We start from the raw sequence: 25539 nt of genomic DNA, 5'->3' as shown, positions 1-25539 counted from the left end.
AGTAGATTTTCTTATTTACTTTTAAAATCATGCCTTTATTATCATATCATCATCTTTACTGAGGTACATCTCCTTTTTGCTTTCCAATGCCACTTTCAAAACATTATCATCTTCATCATCATCATCTTCCCCTTTTCAGACATACGGAATCTGCTTATCTCTCCCTCCCTCTCTTCTTGTGCTATTTTACTGACCTCTTTATAACATTCCCACTTTTACTAAAGACTCTTGTACTCTGGCCCTCTGTCTTCTGTAGCTTCTCCAACTCCATGGATGAAGCATTCGGTACCCCACATTCTCAGCTCCTACACCTCCAACTCCCCCAGCTTCCTCAGTCACTTGCTTCCTCATCATAACCCAGCATGGCAGGACCTCAGATGCCTCTCTTTCAGTTTCTCCTTATCCTCCCAGTTCACTTGCTGACAAATTCCGATTGTTGCAATTCCTCCACTTCATTACTCTTTGGACTCCCACCACTTTCTCCGCATCTGTCAGCTTCACTTCCCTCCTCGTCTATCTAGGCACAGGGGACAACAGGCACAGGCCGAGGGGACAACAAAGTTGCAAGCATTCTGAGGTAGGCATGTGGCTTGGGGGATTCAAGGAAGAAGAAGAGACCTACATGTGGAGTGAAAGAAGGAAAGCAATGAGAAATGAAATCTGAGAGGTACCAGGGGTGGGATGGAGTTTGACCTCACAGGTCATTGTAAGAATTCTGACTTCCTCGGTGACATGGAGAGCCACTGGAAAGCCTGGACAGAGGAGTACTCTGATCAGGCTTGTATTTTTAAAAGATCACCTGTTGCCAGCTCTTCCATGTGTACATGTGTGCTAAGTTGCTTCAGTTTTGCCCACTCTTTGTGACGCCATGGAGTCCTAGTACCTGGTTTGACCATACAATTTGGTAGCAAAACAAGTGACAAAAATAAACCAAAAGCCCTAAACAGTTTAACAGCAACATGCAAAAACAAACTGGAAAGCACTGAGCAGTAAATTAAAATCCCACTATAAAGTATCTTGAAAGAACTCAAGTATAATAAATATAAAAGGAGAATACTGGCCAAAAATTTTGAACAGATGCCAGTTTCTCAGCATGGACTTGGTGACTGAGTTCAACTAATACAAACTCCAGCTGACTCTGGGAGGCTTACTTTTTCTAGTTTTACAAACCAAGCTTAATTATGCCAGACTTGGGATATCCCAGTCTGCTCTGTGGCTGTGTCCTAGCCATCCTTATGTAAAGCCTAGGGACGAAATCCCCTGCCTCTAGAGCTTTCCTGCAACTGCTCAAAAGCTCAGGCTATAATTCTTATCAAAGTTCCTATCTGGGACTTTCCTGTGGTCCAGTGGTTAAGAATCTGCCTACTAATGCAGGGGATATGGGTTCAATCCCTGGTCCAAGAAGATCCCACATGCCATGGTGCAACTAAGCCAGAGAGCCACAACTACTGAAGCCCACACACCTAGAGCTCACACTCCACAGCAAGAGAAGGCACTGCCACGAGAGGCCCGAACACCGCAACTAGAGAAAGCCCATGGCAACGAAGATCCAGAACAGTCATAAACACATAAATAAATAAAAGTTCCTATCCGGTGGGACCCAGAATGGAATTGGTCACATTTTTCAAAGGAAAATACTTTGCTGCATTCAAATTAATAGATATCTCTCTCCAAATGTATGCCTGTTTTCCTCTTGATAAATTACTCCTCCAGGCTTCTTGGTTTATTTTAATCACATTTTCAACTGGTTTCACCCAGAAGTAGACCTTAAGATAGGATGTGAGGGTAATCTGTAGGGAAAGGATGGAGAGGAAGGAACCACAGGTAGTAAATGGTGAGATGAAAGAGAGGAGGGAAAGCAGGCAATAAAAGCTAGGAATCATCATGGACAACTGAAGCTCAGCATGTCTGGGAAGGGAAAATCCCTTCTGGGGAAAACCCTGGGAGCTGGTGTGGTACTTGCACCATAAAGATAAACTATCCTAGGAATGAGGGCAATTTATGCAGAGGGTACTGAAAGGATCTGTCACAAACACTGGTACCCTCTACAGAGCACTCTCTGATAAAATATGTGACACGAAACCTCAGAATCTTCTGATTTGACAGGCCTTTCTTGAACATTCCACTGTAAATAAGAATGATCATGAGTTAATATAGCAACAGACTGGATAATAAAATCCAATGAAGTAAAATAGGAAAGTCTTCAGGTCCCCCTTGTCATTAACTTGTACCTTTATGATATTATATCATTTATATTAATTAGATGCTTGTCCCTGTAAAGTGTATAGACATATAATCATTCTCTTATAATACATGACTTAGCTTTACTGTTACCCATTTAGGAGTGACCTTGATAGATAATCGGTTTTGATGTCTACTCACTGTCAAAAACAAGGGCTATGAGTCATTTAAATTCATCATTTTCTGTGTATGTAGTCCCAACACTCAAACAACTTATTTCTAAAGACAACATGATCATTTACTCTGTTTTGAAGATATATTCTTGCACTTAGCTTATTGAAAAATGTATACTGAAATTTCTATTGTCATTATTTGAATATGCAAGCAGTTAAATGATGAGCCTTGAATTAATGTGTGATGCAGAGAGGTCAGCATAGTGACAAGCAGAAACTCAATCATTATTTTCTGGATACATGAATAAATGCAATTCATTCACACTTCAGTTTTTCTAAAATCCATTCTCACCTTGACAGTCTGTATGAGAACTGAGCCCCTAGATTACATCACAGAGCATATCAAATTCCACTGTTCTCAACAGAAATTCTCTTTTGAAATTATTCTTTGGCATGATGATGTCTTGTGAGGAACAATATAATTCATTAGATTATAAAATGTATCTTTCCTTAAAATGTCTTAAATACATTTGGGGAAAAATTAGATATATAAAAATTTAGACCTTACTAGCAGGTGGTTAAAATTAAGTGGTTAATGAAAGAAAAATAGTTCATTTCCAAATGTAACTATTTTTCAAATATCTGAAAAATGAGTCCAAAAAACTACAATGAGAATGTTGCTTTCTTCATATGACAAAGATCATGATAGTAATAGAGAAGTGCTCTGAGAATCCTGTATCAGTGATCATCTGACAGGTGAAATCAAATATATGTAGACGTTCATACCTTTTCATATGCTGTTCTCTGGGAGAAAAAATAAAGGTATTTCTTTCACATGGGAAGAATATTTTACTAGATACCCCTGCTGCTTAGGTGAAGAGCATGTAAAAATATCTATCCATCTTTGCTCTCTACTAAGTCACTTCAGTCGTGTCCGACTCTGTGCGACCCCATAGACGGCAGCCCACCAGGCTCCCCCATCCCTGGGATTCTCCAGGCAAGAACACTGGAGTGGGTTGCCATTTCCTTCTCCAATGCATGAAAGTGAAAAGTGAAAGTGAAGTCGCTCAGTCGTATCCGACTCTTAGCAACCCCATGGACTGCAGCCTACAAGGCTCCTCCATCCATGGGATTTTCTAGGCAAGAGTACTGGAGTGGGGTGCCATTGCCTTCTCCGTTGCTCTCTATTAATGATCAATAAACAATTTTGTGGTTGGTAACTTAAATGCTAGGACAAGTAGAGGGCACCTGGAGAGAGAAAATTAACTTTACAGTTTTCCTACCAAGGCAAAAATCCCCCACTACAAACTCATAAGTTAATATTCTACTTTATAGATTGTCTTCTATAAACATGATTATTGAACATCTATCACCAGGAAAACTGATCTGTTTTCAATATAAAGACAAAAATAAACGTGACCCTAGAAAACACAGATGTAAACTGCAATGGAGAACTCAGGCCAAGTTAGGTAATTTATAGGTCCTATTTGAGTAACTATCTGGCTGGACTTCTCTTTGCAATACTCATTATTAACAACCTAAAAGCTCTCCGTCTAAAACATTATTATTCACAAAGTAAGAATAATAAGCCATATTTTTAAGACATATAATGAATTTCTAAAATTATTAAAACCAAGATGAGGATTAAAAATTAACTATATAGAACGAAATTTTAAACACATACAAAATTGTTAGAAATTAATGTGTTACAACCTAGAGTAGAAAACAATAATAAAATCACATTTAATATGTAACACTAAAAACTGAATACTAGCTTATAGAGAAAACAGTGTATATCTACACCTAATGCCAAAAGTTTTAATAAATGTCAAATCTATTAAAGATATATACACTCTATAAATCATGAAAGAAATGCACTCAAAGAGAATGCACTGAGTGCTAGTTTTTCTATAAAAATATATCTAATTTGATGTCCTAAAATCTACAAGGGAAAGAAATAGGTAAGGAATCTGCTATTTACAGAGATAAATTAACTCACTCATGGAAACAAACCCAGTTTATAAAATTTCTGGAATTGAAAAAAAAAATTTTCTGGAATTTGAACCATATGTAAATTTTTACCCATTTCAATATGCCACACTGGCATAGCACATTGACCTTAACTGTAAATAGGTAATTCTGTGAGCATGACAAATAAGATGCTATAATTAGAGATAAAGTATGTGAAATAAATAAAAATATATTTTAACTTCTAACAGTAAAAACTAACAAATGTGATAAAAGTGAACACAATGAAGATTTCCAATTAATGATAGTTGAGTCAAGATATTCTTATGCTACTCAACTCGATGAAATGAAGTAATAGCTGAAAATAACAATCTACCTTCAAAAGCCTACATACACACATGCAACATCCACTAAGTACACTGAAACGTGGGCCAAAACTAGGAAGTTCTAGTTTTGAGGCAGCAGATATTCCTCTAGATCTCTTGTGAAGATTTCTCTAAAAACAAATGACACAGCCTTTCAAGATTTAGTGATGTAGGCAGGCTAAAGAATCATCAGAGAGCATTTTTAGGAAACCCATTCCATATCACTGGTTGGTAGATGAGTCAAAGCTGAAAGGCAGACTCCTTAAAGATGTCCTCTGTACTTTCTGACTCCATAGAAATGAGGAAGGCAGCAAGAGAACACTACAGCACATTCAAGGTAACCCAGAGACTTCTCCAGCTAAACTTCACGAGAAAACTTCTTAACAGCAGCAATAGGGAACTAAGAGACAGCAGGGTTCTTTATAACTGCCTATTCAGTGTAAAAATATAATCATTTTCAATTTCAAAATTAAAACACACCCAAGAGAAACTCAAAAGAGAAAAAAATAGCTGAAAATAATTACAACACATATGACAGAGGTTAATTTCCCTTACATGTGAAGAGTGTTTATAAATCCATAATTAAGACCTCAAACAGGAAAAAGGAAGCAAACTTTTCACAGAGAAAGAAACACTAAAAGCCAGTAGCACTTCCCTCCCATGAAGACGTGCTCATCTTACCATATTAGAAAAATGTCCATGTTTTTCTGCTGCCATTTTGGATTATCCATGGGTCCTGGTTAATTACCCTGGTTCAGTGACTCTTAATTTCAGCCTGCAACCCCAGAATTACCTAGAAAGTTTGTTAAGAATAAATAATTCTAGGTTTCACCTCCAGAGATTCTGATTCAGTAAATCTGGGGTCCAGAAACCTGCATTTGTTTTGTATATGGACCAAATGATTTTGGTGCAAGTAGTCCAAGAAATATATTTATAAAAGCACTGCCTAGCTTTTGACTTTCCTGTATCTGGATTTCTTCCAAAACAACCTGAACCCAGATCACATTCAGAGTCTGCTTGGTGCTTAACTAACAGCATCAAAGGTAAACTACATACACATTACAACTTTGCCAAAGAGGGGCACTGCGAGTGCCATCAAAGTAGCCAGAGTGACATATAAGTACTGACCACATTGTGGAACAGCTGCCACTGCTCTAATGACCAGGAGTCGGGGGGTGAAGTACAATGACATCTGTGGGGAGAAGTATGCAGTAAGTATATGTCTCCTGCATTGGCAGGTGGGTTCTTTACCACCACTGCCACCTGGGAAGCCCATGCAACAAGCATGTAAGTAATAATTAACACAGAGCTAGAAGCCACGCTATTCTTTCTGCCTTTGTTTCGAATACATCCCACACCAAGGACATGAAGTCACAGAGAACCAACAAGGCACTTCTGTCTGTGGGTAAGTATGATTTTAGGGTGTAAACTAACATCATCCTTATGGTACTAACGTAACTCTTTAGGAAGCTGATGTTTAACTCCGTGATTTTGAACACCCACTAAATAACCTGGTTTGCCAGCACCCTGGTTGTCATACATAAACTGGTTTTAATGAGGAGACAGGTTTTTGTCTTCAATGCCATTATCTCAAAGTGAACAGACATGTATTCATAGTAACTGCTCTAGGTCAAAACCAAAACAGCTTTGTTTACCTTTTGCCCATCCCCCTAGGCCCATGCTAATGAAAACCCTTTTGCTTAAGTCAACTCTAGAACCTACTTGTCTCCAGCATTTGACATAGTTTGGGACCATAAATACTTTTAAAATTTTCTTTCCTTTAAAACCGGTTTTCAAGAAATTAAGCTGCCCTTAGATACTTAAATCACATCCACCAGTAATCCTAAACTATAATTTCATGTAATACTTTGCCCTAACATCATTTTCATAGTATCTTTGCCTGTAGAGATGTCTTTCTTTTTTTTTCTAAAAAGAATTTGTACTGGAATGTACTGAATTAGCTGTCCTCTGTGGCATTCTTTTTAAAAATCGTATTAAAGTGCTCTCTATGTGTTAGGAGGGTATGACGTTTGGGATGAAAATATACTATGACTTTGGAAGCAGGAAGAGTCAATATTATAGAAGCACAAGAACAGTAATTAAATATCAAAAGCACCCCTGAAATTCAATGTGCACTTTCATGTGAGGAAATGAAACACTACTGGTTTGATTTCAAACATAAATAGTAGGGCACGCTTAACCTGAAAATTTCCATTTACAGAGTTAGGTGGTAAACTCAATAGTTTTTGGTCAACTCTACAACATAGAAAGGCTGATTCATGTTGATATATGGCAGAAACCAACACAATATTTTAATAAATTAACCTCCAATTAAAAGTAAATTTAAATTTAAAAAAAATGACTATGGTCAAAGTTGCACACATTGGTAAATATACCCAAAAATGTATTTACTTATACACATTAAATGACTAAATTTTTCAGTATGTGAATTATACCTCAATAAACCTCTCATTTAAAAAGAAAGGTAACATTCAGCCGTCAACTCTTTTCTATTTTGCCTTCATATATCTACCATTACTGAAAAGTGGCTTAAAAGTGTTGGTCACTCAGTCGTCCAACTCTGCAATTCCATGGACTGTAGCCCACCAGCTCCTCTGTCCATGGGGTTTCCCAGGAAAAGTACTGGAGTGTGTAGCTTTCTCTTCTCCAGGGGATCTTCCCAACCCAGGGATGGCACCCGTGTCTCCTGCATTACAGACAGATTAGTTACTGTCTGAGCCACAACGTAGTCCTTATTTCTATTGCTTATTGTTTCTTTTCTTTGAAATTCACCCTATGAATAGCAATTCAGATAGAAAATTCTGTATTTCAGAAGAAATCAATCAACAATGGTATAAACCAAAGAAGGGAATCCTTGTAAAACATCTCCATACTTTTCTCCAAGGGAAAAGTATAATTTTCTCCTTGTGAAAAACAATAACTCATAGGGATCTAAACTTGTTTCATTACTTTGCTTAGGCAAATTAAATTATTATGATTCAATATTAACTAAAATAAAACAAAATAAATTCCTTTAACTGGCTAAACAATGGTCAGTTTTCGTATGATGATCTTAGTATAATACACCATTAGAGGTTACCTCAGAGCCGGCTTGGAAGTTGTTATAGAAATAAAACCATCGTGATAGCCACTGACTTCTCCCTGATCCTTCAGTTCCTTCTTAAACTCGGACTGACCCAGCATTCAGAACCATAAATCCCTGCTGGCCTCTCCCATTCGCTACTGTTCTGTAGTGACTCTCACTGCAATCCAAGATCGCCCACATTTATTCCTGCCTCTTGGTCCAGAGCATGGTACTGGAAGCAGTGAAGCTCCCATAACTCTCTACCATCCTCTCATATTCTCCTTTTGATGTGGACACCAAAAAAGAACTGGTATATGGGCCATGATAAACTGGTAGAACATAGAAAGAAGGTGTCAGTCATATATTTTTTAAGCCTGAAATTCCATTTATTTGAGACACTTTATTTTCTTCTCCTGTGTTTTCAGAATTCAAATTCAAGCAATATTGCACATTACATTTCCACAAGACACAAACCATCTCCAGAGCTGTTGGTGGTATGTTTCTAGGGGTGGAAATAATGCCACAGTTAGCTGAGGAATAACTCCACTCACTGACACAGTGCAAATTCTCACTGTCCTTCTTTATTCCAAGCTAAGTCAAATCCTTCATACAAAAATAAAAACAAGGTCATAGTGTAATTATAGCCAATGAAAAGGTCTCTGGGAAGCCGGATTGGAGAGAACCATCTCTTACCACCCTTTCTCTTAGAAATAATCTCAAGCAACAGCATCATTTGCACCTTTGATATTCAGAAAAACAAAGGGGAAAATGCTGTGCATTCCAAAAGCCCCAAGCTCACTGGCACCATTGAGAGAGGATATATCTCAAAGAGTAAAAAATAATTTAATGCTGTTCTGACGTAGCTATAAAAGAAAACTTTTCTATGGTAGATACAATTGTCACATTTCAAACCTCTGGACAAAAATTTATGCAAATGAAGAAGGATGAAAGCTCAGTTGGATATAAAAATGTTACAAGAGAATGCTTTGAATGCTTATTTACTCAAGCATCAGTTCAGTTCAGTTCAGTCGCTCAGTCGTGTCCAACACTTTGTGACCCCATGAATCACAACACTCCAGGCCTCCCTGTCCATCACCAGCTCTCGGAGTTCACTCAAACTCATGTCCATCGAGTCGGTGATGCCATCCAGCCATCTCATCCTCTGTCGTCCCCTTCTCCTCCTGTCCCCAGGTTTCCATAATTCTTGGTTTAAAGACTAATCTAGCATACAATTAAATAGTTGGTTAATATCCACCCCATGAAGGTATGTGCATTAGTCTTATACATTCTGAAGAGCCACTCAAAGATGTATTTTAAAACACAATCCACACGCCTGCTTTATCAGGTCATCTTATATATACTTGAATTAGGCAGATATAGGTTGTTCAGTGATAGAACTCTCACCTGTCACACAGGAGGTCTGGGTTCATTTTCCGGCCTAGGCAGCCACAGTGTCCCCTGTTTAGGGGCTTTCCTGGTGGCTCAGATAGTAAAGAATCTGCCCGCAATGCAGCAGACCTGAGTTTGATCCCTGGGTCAGGAAGATCCCCTGGAGAAGGGCATGGCAACCCACTCCGGTATTTTTGCCTGGAGAATCCCGTGGACAGAGGAGCCTGGTGGGCTGCAGTCCACGGGGTTGCAAAGAGTCAGGTATGACCAAGCAACTAACACACCCAGATACATAGGTTAGCCTAGGCAGATACATCCAAATACTGTCTCTTTATAACAATTCATTTTTTAACGTTGCTTAAGTATAATTTCCTGCTCTCTGTCCCACCAATACCTTTAACATATCACTCATTTCTCTTCACTTTAGAATACTATGTCAGCCCTCCAACTGCCTAGATTCTATCCTGTGCTTCCAAAAATGCTAAACTAAGGTTCTCAAAAGACTAAGTGTTATTTGGAATACATTCCATGAGTAGGGATTGCTTCTGCATTGTTTCTGAAGACAGGACACAGTCTCCCTTTGAAATTCTCCAACAACACCTACTAGCAATTAGAGAACGTTTAACATTTTCTTTTTATGTTTGTGAAAGTTGATGCCAGCTAGCAGTTTTTTTCATGAGAAAACTATACCTATTCTAAACCCAAACAAACAAAGAAGAAGAAAGAAATGAAAAAGGGAAAATGATTTTCAGAAATAACCAGATGTTGCTCTGCTCTTTTCCCCTTCAATTCTTAGATTTCCAATTTCGGCTTCTCGATACATCTTTATGAGGACTTAACAGGTGTTCCTCAGCCATGTTATATACTTTTTTATCAGCAGAAATGCCATGAGGGATAAACACACTCTGTACTGTGGTTACCTTAGAACAATTTAATTAATGTTATACCACACTGGTTTGACTGTATACTAAGAAGATGCTAAAACGTGTAAACAAATATTCTAGTGAACTCAAGCATTTCTTTGTCTTAACTTTATTTTTAGAAGATCTTTAAAACTGAAGAATGCACCTCAACAACAGGACTTCTTTAGGAGCGAGGGAAGAATCACTAGAATTAAGACATGAGAATTCCATTATTCTGTCTGTTTCCCTACTTAGGCCTGGTACCTTTTCACAATGTCCTGTGCTCAAAGTGTCAGTCCTTGAAGTTGACTCTGTAGTGAACATGTGCGTGTGTATATGTACGTGTGTGAGTGTATGTAATTTTGCTTTTACAATGTTGGCAGTAAGAAGAAGCCTACTAATTTCATTCAGCATGATGACAGGCCCTAGCATTTTAATTATTTTTCATGTTGTGAGTAATTTATTATTCATTGGGTATCTTCCCTGTAAATCTTGTCCGCACTCTGTAGGGTTTTTCTTTGGTGCCCAACAAAGGGTTTCATTGCAATAAGAATCAAGGTGTGTCTATGCTGTTACCCAGAACCCAGGCAATGCCCGTCCTTCAGGCCAGCCCAGGAGTTCGGGGTGGGGAAACAGAGTCATTATAGAACATCTTCATCCCTTGGCCCAGAGAGCAGCAGAGTCATCACCCAGGCCCTCCTCAAAGGGCATTTCAAAGCACATTTTCCAGAGCCAAATTCAGGACGAGGACCAGGCTCAAATCAAATCTCACTGCCCGTGCAAGAGAGACCCAGAGGAATGGACTGGCTCCTTTTCAGGAACATTTGCCTTCTGATCATTTTAATGGTAAGTAGAATCTAAAGGCCTGGGAAAGAAGTACAGACCCGAGGCCTTGCCTCCTGGGTCAGCCCTTGGACTTTCTACCTGGGATTTGCTCCATTTTTAAACCTTTTCCTGCCAAGGGAGTTCTATGAGTCTAGCCTCTAGGACTTCAAAGGACTCTCCATGCTGGATAAATGCCATAGAGAAGCAGGGTGAGAATCTGGTTGAATTAGACCTAAATGACATCAGAGACAGACTCTAATTCAGATAAACTTCTGGAATGTTTTTATAATTTATAATCAGAAATGCAATTATTTTTCTATTTTCTTTTACTTAGACTTAAATCAGACTGATTGCTGTCAAAATTCTCAATGCAAATGGGTTCTAGGGAAGTAAAGTCGATCAACCCCATTTCTTTTAAACAGTTATTTCCCTGAGAGTTTGTTTCAATGTGGAAGAATGTTAACTATGCCTGCAATTACTTAAAAAATATTTAAGTCATAGGAATTTTTTCCTCAGAAATGACTAAAGAAAAATGAATGCCATGAAGAGAAACCCTTTCTGGAATTATTAAGGCATTCCTACAGTCCAAGAAGGGAACAATTACATGATCTATTTTTTCAGTGTAAACATGGCATTTTGGATATTATATTACTTTCCTCCAACCCTCATAACGCATAGTGAGTATTCCAGCCTTCAAAGAGATTATTGCTGTTGTTGTGTAGTCGCTAAGTCGTGCCTGACTCTTCTGCAACCCTATGGATCGTAGCCCGCCAGGCTCCTCTGTCCATGGGATTTCCTAGGCAAGCATATTGGAGTGTGTTGCCATTTCCTTCTCCAGGGGATCTTCCCAACTCAGGGATGGAACCCGCATCTCCTGCATTGGCAGGTGTATTCCTTATCACTGAACCACTAAGGAGGCCCATTAGAAAGAGATTAGGCAGCTCCTAATACCAGATCCTTAGAGGAACAAAGATCAGGTTAGTTAATTCACCAAACAACTGTCAATTCAACTAGAAAAGTCTATTTGAGAATAAAATAAGTTAGATTAGACTAGACTTAAATCTATTATTGGTTAAGTGACAGAACAATTCGGTCAAAACAGTTAAAAAATAAGTGGAAAGATAGAAGAGAATTGTTGGAAATTGTAGGGGGTTTTTTTCCCAAGCAAATAAAGCCAAATACCTATAGTTGGCTGCACCTCAGTCTCCCAGGAATGTCAGCAGTGGTGATGCAACGTAAGCTTGGTAAATGATTTCCACCCTATTCTCAGGCAGTGGTGTTATATGAGACTCATGTGAATGTCAGCTCTAAAGGGCAGAAAACAGCCAAGCGGGGAAGATAAGGAATCATTGTACAGTTGGTCTGGCAGGCACTGTCCTTCCGCAGTTCACGTTTCTATGAACTTCAAAAGTGGTGCAGGAGCCCGACGCTGCCAAAGGGCACACAGTCCAAGCTTGGAAGGGAACACCGGTAGAACATTCCATTCTCTGAGCTTGGAAGACAGAGTACAAAATGACAATTTTTGAAAAATATGTGTAAACTGAAAAACTCCAAATAGAACTGCAATGCCCTGCTGTAATGATCACTGTTCATTTATTCCACTAAAGGAAGAGGGAACATTCTGACTTTATCTTTAACGGAAATCAAGAATCATCAGTATGACCTCTTGTTACACTTCTGTGGGTTATCTGCATATTTTGACTCAGAAAAACTTTTTCTTTCTGTAAGAAAAACTGATCGCATGTATCAAGAGTTTAAAGGTGACTTTTGAGCACTAAATTTTGCCTCCTATTCCTCTATGCACAGCATGTTTTATGACAATATTGTTAACTGAAGAGTTCATCTTTCTTCTCTTGATCTTGAAAGAGTATTATATTCCAGATTCTCAGGATCTCTTTTTGGTAGTATTGATTTATTATCCTTAGTAATTTTGGAGTTTTTGATACTAAATTTCTCCCAGCATCCCTGCGTGCTAAGTCACTTCACTTATGTCCGACTCTTTACGACCCTATGGACAGTAGCCCACCATGCTCCTCTGTCCATGGGATTCTGCAGGCAAGAATACTGAAGTGGGTTTCCATGCCCTCCTCCAAGGGATCTTTCTGACCCAGGGATCAAACTCGCATCTTCTGTGGCTCCTGCACTACAGGTGAATTCTTTACTGTTGAGCCACGAGGGACACCCAAATTTCTCCCTACTCCCCACTAAAGTATTGTGTTTTACATTTCTTAATAATGGTGATAGACTTAAAGACTTGCATTTCTAATAGATCCCTTAACGTATCAATTAATAACTTTTGGAATTGGGAAGTAGAAACTTCTAGCATGTTTCAACATTGGAATAAATTCAAAAAATGTTTAAGGACAATCAATACAATATTATAGATGCTGTGGAAAACAGGCATGCCTACTTGTCTTTCGGGCTTCCCAGTGGCCACTGAGCAAGCAAAATGAAAGTGTTAGTCACTCATTCATTTCCGACTCTTTGCAACCCCATGAAATGTATTCAGACTCTTTGCCATCTGAACCACCAGGGAAGCCCCAATGGTAAAGAATACACTTGCGATGCAAGAGACTTGGGTTTGATCGCTGGGTCAGGAAGATTCTTTGGAGGAGGAAATGGTACCTCATTCCAGTATTCTTGCCTGGGATATCCCATGGACAGAGGAGCCTGGAGGGTTACAGTCTATGGGGTCACAAAGAGTCGGACACGACTTAGTGACTAAACAACAAGTTATCTTTCATTTCCTGAACCTGAACTCTGACCTTTTTTCATGAACTAAATCAAAGGCTCTCTGGAGCATCACTGCAGCTTACACTAACGAGGGTGTGGCAGCCTCTCAGAGACGGTCCTCTGTGTCATCTACCACAAAAAGTACTTTAAGCAAGATTTTGACTGACTTAACCTATAAAAGGTACCCCCAAACTCTACAATACAAGAGGGTGTTTCATTATACCACAGGAGTCCTTTGGCATCTTCTTTCTAAGGATGCTGCTCATCATGTACTTCTATAAAACAAACCAGGGTGGGAAGGTGCAGTCAACATTGAACTGAGACTCAGAAGCCCCAAGGTTGAGTCACAGCTTCCCCTCAAAGGGGCTGCGTGCCTTTGGCCAAGGCACCCAGCCTCACAAGGCCTCACTGTGCCCCACATGTGGACACACAGTTAGACATGATGTCACCAAGTTTCTTCCAGTGCAGAAACTCTGCAAATCATAACTGGCTCCTGAATATTATTTTCATAACTTTGGTTGTAGAATCTAAAGCTAGAAGTCATGCTATGAATTACATAAGTTGTTTTTTTTTTTTTTGAATTATATGTTTTATTGGACTTCTCTATAGCTCAGATGGTAAAGAATCTGCCTGCAATGCAGGAGGCCTGGGTTCAATCCCTGGATCAGGAAGATCCTCTGGAGAAGGAAATGGCAACCCACTCCAGTATTCTTGCCTGGAGAATCCCATGGACAGAGGAGCCTGGTGAGTTACAGTCCCTGGGGTCACAAAGAGTCAGACACGACTGAGCAAGTAACACTGCTACTATAGGTTTTATTAGGAAGGAATCACCTTAAGGCAGGGCAGTTATTAGCTGTGAGAGGATATATTTTACCAAGTTGATAAAATCATTAAAAACAGCCACATAGCTTTTATCAGATAAGAATTTTCATACACCTATGGTGATCATTTGTGCTATATATAAAATGTAAACATTACAATAAAATATTCTGGTTCTTGGAAAGTACCAGAAAGGTTGGTGGCAAAGCATATAGATACTATCTCACTGTAAGCTGAAAACAACCATCAAGATTTTGAAACATATTTAGAACTAACTTATCAATCTCTCACTTAAAACAATGCTATTCTGATATGTGGAACAGAATTTTGTTTTTATTTATATAATTGACAGGAAAATTTCTAGAAGTATAAGCTAGAAGGGAAGAAAAAAAAAAAACCATTATCTGATTTGTTTTACTTGTATTAAACAGAATACCCTCAGTTCAGTTCAGTTCAGTCACTCAGTCGTGTCCAACTCTTTGCGACCCCATGAATTGCAGCACGCCAGGCCTCCCTGTCCATCACCAACTCCCAGAGTTCACTCAGACTCATGTCCATCGAGTCTGTAATGCCATCCAGCCATCTCATCCTCGGTCGTCCCCTTCTTCTCCTGCCCCCAATCCCTCCCAGCATCAGAGTCTTTTCCCTAGACAGCCTTAAATGACTGGTATAAGTACTGCTTTTTATAGAGCATTAAAAAATGTCCTCATCACACCAAAGGTTACATAGAAGCAAACCTCATCTTTATTATTTTTTGTTAATATAAATGGCTAAGAAATTATACATTTTAACCCCCTCAGTGGGAAAAAATGTATTTTTGCCTTCAAATACCTGCAGACTTCATGATGAACTAAAAAAATAAATGTTCCATTCTATGATATATCAGAGTTTCCCTAGTGGTTCAGTGGTAAAGAATCCGCCTGCAAGGCAGGAGACACGGGTTCTACCCCTGGGTTGGGAAGATTCCCTATAGAAGGGAATGGTAACCCACTCTAGCATTCTTGCCTGAGAAATCCCACGAACAGAGGAGCCTAGCAGACTACAGTCCACAGGGTCGCAAAGAGTCGGACATGACTAACTGACTAAACAACAACAAGATATATCTCTATTACCCTAGCATGACCTACAATTTTAATAGCCTTCTAAATAATATCTCCCTGTCCAGTTCTAGCATAAAAGTCCTGCTCTCAAAATATTTCATGGCTCTTGAGACTCTATGATGCTCTCCCTCTTTCAAAGACATTTCTCTTTTTTAGAGAACTTCTGGATGACTCTTGTCTATACTTAAGCATCCAGAGAAGAATCCTTGTAAAGGAATGAACCTGTTGTTTGAGCTGCAGTGATGTTTCCTTTTCTTTCCCACTTGGGATCGAGGTTGGAATTCTCCACTCACAGAGAGCAACTCTGATGACAAAGTTGTCAGAGGAGGGACTGGAGTGAAACCTTCAGATATTACCTGCCTGAGAAATGTTTGGCCTGCCTTTCTACACAGAAAATTATATGGCTTCCAAACGAAAATGCCACTACTTAATATACCTTCAATTACAAACAAAAGTGGTATAATTAGGCTTGAACTTGGCATCTCCCTCAGAACAGCAATTGCTTTCCTCAATTATTTTTACAAGTCTTATTCAGGGGAGAACTGCTTATTAATAAATTGGTCCTAGGTGTGCAAATGACTTCGAAAACTGACTTCAAAAAGATAAGTTATATAGGTGAAAAATAGCCTTATTCTGTGGCTACTGCTTGAAATACACTCAGTATGAAACAGTAATATGTACTTCAACACTGCAATCAGCACATGTTAATGACTTAGATTCTCCATATCGTATATAAAATCATCATTTTCCCTCTACTAGAAAGTATTTTAAAAGAAAACTAGACCCAGAAAAAACTCCAGCAATTTGCCAAAAATTAGTTGGCTAGAAAATATTACATATCCTATTATTCTCCCTGAAATATACACATCATAAAAGGTTGGAACTTGTACACAAAAGATAATGCGTGTCACATAATATTTTGTCTATAAAACTTTGTGAATGAATGCATGGGTTTAGTTTCTAATTTGTCTTTCTTACCAAGTCACTTTACCGTATTTCCCACTTATATGCAACACGCAACTTCAATGGGGCTGTGAGTTTCAAAGTGAGTTTGAGGGTTAAAAATTGAGACAACCAAGAGGTTGGTCTCTGGTATTTGCTCTGTCACTGCCATCCCATTTCACCACCTTCCACTAGCAAAACATCTTACAGGTAACAGAGTTAATTCACACACATAACAAAAACCCTGAAAGATAAATAGAGATATCCTCATTTTATAAATAAAACTGGGGGCATAAATGATTCATAAATGTACCATAAGGGGTACAGTGGGATTGAACCCAATATCACATGTCCCAAACTCAATCTACAGTTCCAAAACGGACCCCTTTCCCGAAATGAGCCAATGTTGTAACCTTCTTTTACAACGTATATGATATTCCGGTATCTTTTCTCGTTTGTTTTCCTCCCTCTTTTAACCTGTGAGCTCTTTACCCCATCTGAGTCTTCATCATACTCTTGGAGATTAGCATAGGCACATACATTTTAATTTCCTTGGCACTTTTACATTGCTAGAAAAGGTCCTATTCAGGTTACTAAAGTTAACACCATTTATTGTAAGGACCTCCAGAGAAAAAAAAGGAAGACAGGAAACTCATCAACTAGGGCACAGAGACTGGGAGTGGCATTTCTGGGTCATATGATAGTTTTATTTTTGGTTTTCTGAAAACCTTCCACATTTTGTTCCACTGTGGCTGAACCAATTTACACTTCTATCAACAGTGTACTAAGGTCCCCTTTCCTCCATATTGTCGCCAACATTTGTTATTTGTGGTCTTTTTGATGATAGTCCTTCTGACAGGTGTTACTTGATATTTCATTACGGTTTTTAATTTGCATTTCTCATTTCATCGTGATTAATGATACTGCACATCTTTTCAAGTACCTGTTGGCCATATGAATGTCCTTTGGAAAAGTGACTATTCAGGTCTTCTGCATTTTTCAATTGGGTTTCGGTTTTGATGTTGCCTTGTATGAGCTATTTACATATTTTGGATATTGACTCATTGGTCATATCATTTACAAATGTTTTCTCCCATTAAGTACTTGTCTTTTCATTTTGCTGATGGGTTCTTTGGCATCAAATGACTGCAACTTTTGGATTCTACTGGCTATATTTAAAAAGTAGTGTAACAGTTTTATTTCAAAATATCAACTTTTACAATATTCTTAAATTCCATCCTTTACAGCTATTTAAACTCATGATGAAATTTTTTAGATGTCTTAGGTTGTTTTCGACTGTATCCACCCTAGTTTCTGCCTACTTAAAAGTCTGCAAAGTTAATATTGGATGTGTGTGGTATGAAAATACCTGCTGGAGGATGGACCCAAAGCACTGATTCTTTTTGTTAAATTAATTAAGTTAATTAATTAATTGTCTAATTAAATTAAATTATTTATTTAATAAATTAAAACAAAAAATTAAGTTAAATTTTTTAGAAAATTTTGAAGAAGCACATGATTTTTAAAAAAACATTAGGGCCACATAAGCAAAAATTTCTGAAGATTTCTTTAAGACAGTATTAGGAATAGTTCAACACAAACATCAATATTCTCACAGTCAGAAGAATAATTATGTGACAGCAAGGTTTAAGCAAAACCAGGGCAATTTGGCAAAATAATATCAGGTGATTCAAGAGAAGTTTTAGGCATTGAGTAAATGAATTGTTAAAAGATAAACTAAAACATATTAAAATTTTAGAATTTATTTGAACAAAAACTGATTCGAATCAGGTATCACCAAACTGTAAGCAGTTAGAAACACTCTGCCCACAGAGGCTGGGGGAAAGCTTTTACAGAGAAAAAGCAAAAGCGAAGTTAGGAAATTATTGGTGCTGCCGTCTAAAGCCTGAGATTTTCCAGGTGGCTCAGTGAGTAAAGACCTGCACTGCAGGAGATGCAAGGGGCACAGGTTCGATCCCTGGGAAGATCCCCTGGTGGAGGGCATGGCAACCCACTCCAATAGTCTTGCCTGGAGAATCCCATGGACAAAGGAGCCTGGGGGGCTACACTCCATGGAGTTGCAAAGAGTTGGGCTCAACTAAAGCAACTGAGCACACACACAAGCACAGCCTAAAGCCTACTGGACTCTCTGTGCACAGCTATCCTTGAGGCATTAACAGGCTTAGATGTCAGTTTGCTTGCCTCAACACCAGAGCATCAGAGCCACCCCAGTTTAATAGCCTCCTGCTTAATTAATTAACAAAAAGAGTCAGTAATTTGGGTCCATCCTCCAGAGGGTGTTTTCATACCACACACATCCAATATTAACCTGGCAGACTTTTAAGTAGGCAGAAACTAGGGTGGATACAGTGGAAAATTACTGCCACATCACTGACTGAGTTATGAGCAGAACTCCACTAGGACTCACTCTCACTATCTTCCAGTTAAAATTAGGTTACTGGGTTGATTATAGCTCAGAGAGGAAGCAGGATACTGAGGCTAGCCTAATTCTCAGTCAAACCTAAGACAACATCAGGTAGGATGAGAGGAATAGGTGGAAGAGAATATCAAAGGAGAGAGAAAAAAGGAGGAGAAGCAGAGCAGAGAGAGAAGAGAGACAAGGGGGAATCTAAATCACAGAACCTGTCAGTCCTCTGTTATCCTAGTATCCTGATGCCCTGAATGGAAGACATCTATTAAAGTGATACATAAGGCAACCTTCAAAATATACAATGTCTTTATGTATTCACTGACATGGAATTTTACCCCAATAATCAGTGCAAAAAACAAATTATCAAATGGCATGTTATAATATGATTTCTTTTTGGTTAAAAAAATTACAACTTGTATATGTGTTAAAAAAAAAAAGTCCTGGAAGAATTTCTCCAAATATCAACCATGGTGATTTCCAAGTAGTGGTATACTGTGTGATTTTTTACTTTCTTAGACCTTCCAGAATCATTTATCTTTCTAACAAAAAGAATACCTAACTCCCAAAAGGCAATATTGAAAAAAAACTATTTATTTATTTATTTGGCTATGTTGGGTCTGAGTTGTGATACTTTGGATCTTTGTTGTGGCTCAGTGGCTTAGTTGCCCCTCAGCATGTGGGATCTTAGTTCCCCGACCAGGGATCAAACCTGCATCCTTTGCAATGGAAGGTGGATTCTTAATCACTGGACCACCAGGGAAGTCCCCAAAAGGCAATATTAACTATGAAATAAGAGATCTTATGCAACCAAGTAAAACCATCTTCTGTTCAATAATAAACTTTCTTCCCAGGTCTAGATATTTTACTATGTCTAATAAAAGTACACATGAGTGAGAAAGTAAGTTAAAAGGAAATACTGGGCCCTACTGCCAAATTTCTCATCCGTGTTTTACCCTCTCTGGACTCAGCTGTCATTCCAAATCCCCACCCTACACTCCCTCTTACACCCCCATTTCACACCTGCAAAATCTACTCTGCCCCCCTCCACCAGTCCCAGGCTCTCTGGTCTCAGTTCACTGACTCTCTGGAGTTCACAGTCGTGTCTGATCCCCTCCCTGCGTCTCTGCTCTGTTCTTGACAACAATCCCCAAAGCCAGGACAGCCCTTGTATTCTTTGTCCACCCTCCCCAAGATTGTCAAGCACTGCTAGAAAAGGCACAGAACAAATGCACAATGAGGGAATGATCATTTCAAGAATGCTAGGTGGGCCTACCGCTCCTCTCTGACTTGGGCTGTTGGGCTGGCTTCCTGTCACCTCCCCTCTGGCAGACTCCAGAGGTCTTTGACGGTCTCATGTAGCCCTCCCCACGCCTGCTCACTCCAATTGTTCTGAACTATGGAATAGGTATGTGTGTAATTTTCCCCCAATTACATCTCCAAATGATTTTCTCTCTTCATTGTGTTCTTTTGATCTTCTGTTTCAAAAGAAGAAACAGTCTTCCTAGTATCTGGGTCTCTTTCACCCACAGTCCTCGTTCAGCCATTCCCATTCTCTCAACCAGGGCTTCCCTGGTGGCTCACTGGTAAACAGTCCAACTGCCAAAGCAGGAGACGTGAGTTCTATCCCTGGGCTGGAAAGATCCCATGGAGAAGGGAGTGGCAACTCACTCCAGTATTCTTGCCTCGGAAATCCCATGAACAGAGGAGCCTGGAGGGCTACAGTCTGTGATGTCTCAAACAGCTGGACACAACTGAGTGAATAAGAACAACACAATTTTCTCAGTCACAGTTGTAACTACTCTGATTTCTTCGCCCTTCTCCCCCTCCATTTCCTTTCTCTTCCTATGACTCTTTCTCCACAATCCCATTTCCTCTCCCTGTAGACTGTGTCCCAACATATGCCTGGATCTAGTTAAATCCTCACTGCACCTCACACTTTAAAAATCTCGGAACTTGAAAACGTAATCTATCATTGCTATTTCCATTTTTCTCAATAACTTATTTCTTGACTCCTGTAATTTGATTTATGCCCTTGGGAAAAGTTAGCCAAGACTGACCACGTTAGATCCCCTGACGTCCTCATCCCCATTCTCCTTGTCCTTGTTGTGGCACGTAAACCACTAAAGATCCCCTCTTTGTCTAGCTTGTCACTCCAGTCCGCTCACTCCGCCTGCTCTTTGGCTACTTCTCCTTAACCTACTTACCCAACTTCTTTTCCTTTCTGAACTACACATCCTCTCCAACCCTCCACCGCAAGGACCATAACCCCTATCCCTTCTTAGCATTCTCACACTAACAGAATCTGCTGTACTCTCACAGCCCTGCTCCCTTGACCTCTCTTTTCTGTTAGTCTCTGGGTGCCCTCTGTTTTCAGACTTCTTCCTCCTGACCTCTGCACAAGCAGTTCCCGTTAGATTCCAACCCCCGCCTACTTCTTTTATCTTAAACTGTTTCAAGTCATAGCCTCATTTCCTTCAACTTTAAACAGTACTCCTGTTGGATAAATTCTACTTGTACAGGTGGCATACTTGGTAAAGAATCTGCCTGCCAATTCAGGAGATTCAAGAGATGTGGGTTTGATCCCTGGGTTGGGAAGATTTCCTGGAGAAGAGAACAGCTACCCATTCCAGCACTCTTGCCTGGAGAATCCCACAGACAAAGGAATTTGGTGGGCTACAGTCCATGGGGTTGCAAAGAGTTAGACGCGACTGGGTACACACACACATATAGCTTTTATATCTATTCCAAATTTCAGAAACCCATTGCAAACAAATAAAACAAACTTAGGTAAGGTAAGGTGAAGTTGCTCAGTCGTGTCCGACTCTTTGCAACCCCATGGACTGTAGCCTACCAAACTCTTCCATCCATGGGATTTTCCAGGCAAGAGTACTGGAGTGGGTTGCCATTTCCTTCCCCAGAGGATCTTCCCAACCCAGGGATCGAACCCAGGTCTCCCGCATTTTAGGCAGATGCTTTACCATCTGAACAACCAGGGACCTAAAACAAACTTAGGTCACCATTTTCCTGCAGTGATAATCTCCTGCTGAATTTTCTGTTTCTATAATAGAACCTCAATTCTCCAAGAAAGCCTCACTCACGTCACCAGAATCACGTGACTCTTCCTCTCTCTCTTGCCCCACAGCCCACAAGCATCCATCCTCTCTCCTTCCCAGTGCCACCTTAGCACTGATGTTCATGTTCTATGTCTTACCTAAGCAACTGCTATCTAAGGGTGTCAACTTCAAGTGCTTTCTCCTTGTAATCTCCTCTTTGTATCAATGACATGTTTTAAAAATCATGTTCTCATCACTCCCAATCTCTTACCCAATAAAGTCTAGACTCTTTTTTTTTTTTTACTTTATTTTACTTTACAATACTGTATTGTTTTTGCCATACATTGACATGAATCCACCACGGGTGTACATACAATCCCAAACATGAACCCCCTTCCCATCTCCCTCCCCACAACAATCCCTCTGGGTCATCCCCGTGCACCAGCCCCAAGCATGCTGTATCCTGCATCGGACATAGACTGGTGATTCTTGAGTCTGGCATATAAAACTTCATGATCCAGCTCCAAGCTCACATCTAAGCCTTGTTGCCCATCCCTCCTCATCATTTCCTCTAATTCCTCGAGTCCCTTGGACTGCAAGGAGATCCAACCGGTCCATCCTAAGGGAGATCAGTCCTGGGTATTCACTGGAAGGACTGATGTTGAAGCTGAAACTCCAGTGCTTTGGCCACCTGATGCAAAGAGCTGACTCACTGGCAAAGACTCTGATGGTGGGAAAGATTGAGGGCAGGAGGAGAAGGGGACGATAGAGGATGAGATGGTTGGATGACATCACCAACTCAGTGGACATGCGTTTGGGTAGACTCCAGCAGTTGGTGATGGACAGGGAGGCCTGGCATGCTGCGCTTCATGGGGTCACAAAGGGTCGGACATGACTGAGCTACTGAACTGAACTGACTGAAAATTATTTACCATTTCCAGAACATCCTCTAAAACAGTGCCTTTACAACTGTACTTGTGTTTTCCTCTTGCAAAAATTTTCTTCCCCATCAATTCCTCTTATCAAAGCAGGTTCATACTACAGACCCTTTCAATGGCCTCCTCTCCTATGAGTCTTTCCCAGGATTCACCTCGATAACTTGAGTGGTCCACTCTGTCCTTTCACTGAGCCCATCAGTATCTATGTTGAAGCATGTATCCTAACCTGCCTTGCTTTAAGTTAAAATTATGTCTCCCCTAAAAGTTAAGCCTTTAGAGGGCAAAAAGCCTGTATTTTGCATCACCCATGTTTATTCCATATTATTAACAAAATAGTATTTAACAAATGAATTAATAAAAACACTGTCAATGCTTTTCTGGTACTGCTTCCTTTAAATTATGAAAATTCATGCTTATATTTTACCTTCCGTAACAGGTGGTGCTGGAAATAAACAGTGAATTTGTTGTTGAGGTAATGTATAATAAAACTATTTTTCAATTTAAAAACAAAAGAAAACTGAATTTTCTAATGCATCATATATCAAAAATCAGAAACCATAATAGTTGAGATAAAAGATAAGAGAAAGAACTTCTTCCAAATTGAAATAGCAATGGTAAAACCTATATTCCTCAATAGCCATGCATTTAGCCATGGTTTGTGACAGCTCAGTGTAGTAACTCCTACTTATCAAACTATGCCATCAGCTTATCTATACATTTTCCAACCTCAATCAAAGAAAAAGAAGCAAAACTACAAATTAGAGTAGGAAGAGGATTTTTTTCGACAGTTACATCAGCAAGAAGACAACTGACAGTAAATCGATGAGTAAAAGATACAAAAGGAAAAAATACGTAATCGCAACTAAATAAAACAACAGAGAATCTGGTGCAGATTGTTAGAGCAGGACTCAGCATATAAAGCTACTGTCCTCTATCTCCAGCAGGACCTTATTTCAGTAGTTAAATTTCTATTATGATTATCTCAAACCTTTGAAAAAATAAAATTAGTTTTCAAATCTCTGTTGCAAACAGGGGAACATTTGTATCAAATGGAAGTTCCATCAAAATGGGGGAAAAATGAAAAATTCCTTGATTCTTAAAAGGATAAATTCCATTCACTGATTTCTTTCCCCAAAGTGGTAATTAGATAAAGTCTTGATTAAAGCAAACACACTTATCCACATCTTTATAAATATATTAGGCGTTACTGCTAAAAATCTCTACACATAAGTACACATGTATACAAACATGCAGGTAGTAATATTTCTAAATTATTTTCTTCTTTATTTATTTTTAATTGAAGGATAATTGTTATGATATTGTGTTGGTTTCTGCCATACGTCACATGAATCAGCCACAGGTTCTATATATATGTCCCCTCCCTTTTGAGCCTGCCTCTCACCTCCCATATAAATTCTTTAACTATAAAATTCTTAAATATCCTCCAACAATAGCAACATAAGACTACAAAGAGAAAAACATATAGCAAGCAGAGATACAGACAGACAACTCTGAGAAGCCATCTAGACGTCAATGGGATTACTGCAGGTACCATCAACTCAGCTAAAATATCCCTTCTAATCCTGCACTAATCTATTTGGATGCTTACTCAGGCCAGTGTCCTTATCAAGACAGAAGAAAAGAATCCCTTCCCACTCTTAGCTGAGCACACTCACCAGCACAAAGCTCTTTTCACAGGGGATATACTCACATGGAACACTGCAGTTTTTACACTCTGGAGACCAGGAAACCTGGTCACAGCAGAGTGAAGGGCGAGGCGGGCAGGACTCCTCATGGCGAGGACAGATTGAGGAAAGAAAAGCCACACCTGTTACCCATTAGAACATACTATGAGCTCCTATAGTTAGAAAGAGACATTCCAAGGGAAGTTGCTAAGTCAAGGTGACCAGGCTATGCCCATCCAGAGTTGTGACACAGTAAACACGTTCTTTGTTTCTCAAATTCGATACTGTTGCTTCCTCTGGGTGCTCCTTACAGTGTTGAATAAATGTCCTTACTGAGTAAAACTGCTCTAACACTGCAAAATGGGAACGTTTTTTGCTTAAGGTGAAGGAATTGGATGCGGAAAATGGCACCGCAAAATGGCAAACGGTCAGAAGACAGAAGCGGGAGTGGGTGAAGTTTGCTGCGGCCTGTCGGGAAGGAGAGGATAACTCCAAGAGGAATCCGATTGCCAGAGTAAGTGATGAAACAAACAGGAGGCTGTGCTGATAACAAAGGCCTCTGCAGGGCAGGAAAGGCCCCTGCAGGGCAGGAAAGGCCCCAGACACACTGAGGACTTGCAGCCTCCAGGACACCATAGTGACTTACGAAGATGGGTGATGTGGAGTTATTTGTTTGCATTGTTGAGATACTGTTTTGAATATCACATTCTGGGAGCTGATAATACAGAGCAGAGGGTCCTTGAGTGATCCAGGGAGATCTGGATCTCCTGCACAACTGAGCTTTATCTGTTGGTTTGCATTCTGTGTACTCACATGCCTACATTATAGGAAGGGTATGCATGATGTATGCAATAGTCTTATACTACAAAATCAAAGGTTTACAGTATTGATTAATTCCCTCGAAGAGAGTCAGGATAGTGTCAAAAGTTTCCATTAGGTTCCTGTGTGAA

At 39.6% G+C, this 25539-nt stretch overlaps 1 protein-coding gene across 1 annotated transcript in view; it reads left to right on the top strand.

Moving 5' to 3' along the window:
• Window positions 1-6052: 6052 nt before the first annotated feature.
• Window positions 6053-25539, top strand: part of DSG4 (desmoglein 4) — a 44944-nt gene continuing 25457 nt past the window's right edge. The window contains exons 1-4 of the mRNA XM_068993653.1: window positions 6053-6092; window positions 19536-19558; window positions 23341-23376; window positions 24972-25103. Coding sequence (XP_068849754.1) covers window positions 6053-6092; window positions 19536-19558; window positions 23341-23376; window positions 24972-25103 — 231 coding nt within the window. The remainder of the gene's footprint in view (window positions 6093-19535; window positions 19559-23340; window positions 23377-24971; window positions 25104-25539) is intronic.

This window comes from Capricornis sumatraensis, chromosome 21 (genome assembly GCF_032405125.1).
Source record: "Capricornis sumatraensis isolate serow.1 chromosome 21, serow.2, whole genome shotgun sequence".
In the NCBI taxonomy this organism is placed as follows: Eukaryota; Metazoa; Chordata; class Mammalia; order Artiodactyla; family Bovidae; genus Capricornis; species Capricornis sumatraensis.
This window is presented reverse-complemented; position numbering and strand designations above follow the sequence as displayed.